The 2,500-nt window shown below is 44.7% G+C and overlaps 1 protein-coding gene across 7 annotated transcripts in view; it reads left to right on the top strand.

Annotated features, from left to right (window-relative positions):
- plcb4 (phospholipase C, beta 4) overlaps window positions 1–2,500 on the top strand; it is a 71,915-nt gene that overhangs the window by 48,195 nt on the left and 21,220 nt on the right. For all 7 annotated transcript variants that reach the window (XM_058756510.1, XM_058756513.1, XM_058756511.1 and 4 more), the window contains 3 exons: window positions 682–733; window positions 1,193–1,295; window positions 2,424–2,500. The exon at window positions 2,424–2,500 is cut by the window's right edge and continues 88 nt beyond it. In XM_058756510.1, coding sequence (XP_058612493.1) covers window positions 682–733; window positions 1,193–1,295; window positions 2,424–2,500 — 232 coding nt within the window. The remainder of the gene's footprint in view (window positions 1–681; window positions 734–1,192; window positions 1,296–2,423) is intronic.

The following is a 2,500-nucleotide window of genomic DNA, read 5'->3' as shown; positions in this document are numbered from 1 at the left end:
TCTAGGAGCCCCACAAATGACATGTGGACAAACATATATTTATTGTGACCATGAATTAAGATTTTTTTTATTATTATTCATTCATTCCCACTATTTAGTTTAATTGTGGTTACAAATTAAGAATTTGTTCCCTTGACTTATTAATGTGCTTATTTTAGTCAATTTTGGCCACATTGTGCTAATTTGTACAATTTATGCTATTTTTCTAATTTGACTAAAATTTTTAATTCAAGGCCACAATGGAACTAAAACGATGGAATGAATTAAATAGTCATGGGAATGAATTCTTAATTTGTGGGAACAATATCATCTATCTATCTATCTACACTGAAAAATTTTTTTAAGGTAAGTGGTTGCAAACAATTTATTTTATCTATATTCCCAAAAAAATGTTGAAATTTATATATATATATATATATATATATATATATATAATTTAAAGTATAATTAAAATGTTTTCCCCATGTCATTTCCTGGACTGTAAAAATTAATTAGTCATAGGAATACATTCTTAATTTGTGGGAATCATATATGTATCTACCTATATATTGTGTGTGTGTGTGTGTGTGTGTGACACACACACACATATATATATATTACTTTCCCTGTTATCACGGGTCTGTGTAAGAATGATTGTGTTTTAAACGGCTCGTGTAAAGCAGCATATATTGTGTGTTTCAGATCTGGGCATGCAGCTGAATCAGGGGAAGTTCGAGTACAACGGCGCATGCGGGTGAGTGTTTGCTGCGGTCGGTCGTTTCCCGCTGCAGCTCATCAATTACAGTGTCACATCGCATTAGCTGCAGCCGGCGGCGGCGCGTCCGCTTGCTAACATTAGCGCAAACGAGTGCTCGCTAAACATCGGCCCTCGTGCACAGATTCTCATGTACGAGTCCAGCCGGAGGCCAAACGCTCGTCTGGGATTACCGGCCCACGAGCGTCAATATCACAGCCCCTTAATGTCCCATTATTACCCAGCAGCCCCTCTGTGTGTGTGTGTGTGTTTGTGAGGAGACGTGAGATTGTGTAATGGAAAGAGCTTGGATCATTAATCTTCTCTTGAACAATTAATCAGAAAAATAATTAATATCTGGCCTGGAGGCGCAGAGTCAGGAAGCTTGTCTGAGCGGACGGATGCTGAGGAGTGTTTCTCTGGAGATGCTGCAGTGATTCCTGTGACTCTCTCCTGCAGGTACCTCCTCAAACCAGACTTCATGCGCCGCGGCGACAGAATGTTCGACCCTTTCTCTGAGACGCCAGTAGATGGAGTGATAGCAGCGACCTGCAGCGTACAGGTGACACACACACACACACACACACACACACACACACACACACACACACACACAATGTGATCTCTAGCTCCTTACCCTAACCTTCAGAACTAAGTGCCTCACCCAAACCCTTACCCTAAACCTACCCTTTACGCACACACGCACTCACACACACGCACACACACACACACACTCGCACGCACTCACTCACGCACACACACTCGCACGCACTCACTCACACGCACACACTCGCACGCACGCACACACACTCGCACGCACTCACTCACACGCACACACACTCGCACGCACGCACACTCACTCACGCACACTCGCACGCTCACACACGCACACCGCACGCTCACACACACCGCACGCACGCACACACACGCACACACACCGCACGCACGCACACTCACTCACGCACACCGCACGCTCACACACACCGCACGCACGCACACACGCACACACACTCGCACGCACGCACACTCACTCACGCACACCGCACGCTCACACACACTCGCACGCATGCACACACACTCGCACGCACGCACACACACGCACACACACACGCACACACACACACGCACACACACTCGCACGCACGCACACTCACTCACACACACTCGCACGCTCACACACACTTAATCTGGTCTCTCAGTTTTCATCAAAGCTAACACTGTGGCTGCAGTAAACACTCACGAACATCCACACATTCATCAATCAGAGCTCATTTACATACAGATGTCTTTTATTTCTCCTGTTTCCACGTAAATGGAGTGTTTCGTTCTGTTCCTCAGTCGCCTCTGGCTGCGTTCTCTAGCAGCTCTGTTTAATCAGTATTGTGTGAAGCACTAAATAAAGGTGACTTGACTTAAACTGCTTAAAGGGTGGCGATATGACCAATCGAATCTGTACCACAATATAAGTCATTTATAACCAAAATATTTATCACGATATTAGTCATTTACAACCCGAATTCAGGAAATGTTGGGACGTTTTTTAAATTTGAATAAAATGAAAGCTAAAATACTTAGTTATAAATGACTACAGAAGCATGTGACACGACTCTGAATCACTGATATGAGTCTTTAATAGAATGAACGAGTCAGTCGTCTCTGACTGACACCTCGTGTCCGTGTGCTTCCTCAGGTGTTCTCGGGTCAGTTCTTATCGGATAAGAAGATCGGCACGTATGTGGAGGTGGACATGTACGGCCTTCCCACCGA

This window comes from Onychostoma macrolepis, chromosome 20 (assembly GCF_012432095.1).
Source record: "Onychostoma macrolepis isolate SWU-2019 chromosome 20, ASM1243209v1, whole genome shotgun sequence".
NCBI lineage: Eukaryota > Metazoa > Chordata > Actinopteri > Cypriniformes > Cyprinidae > Onychostoma > Onychostoma macrolepis.
This window is presented reverse-complemented; position numbering and strand designations above follow the sequence as displayed.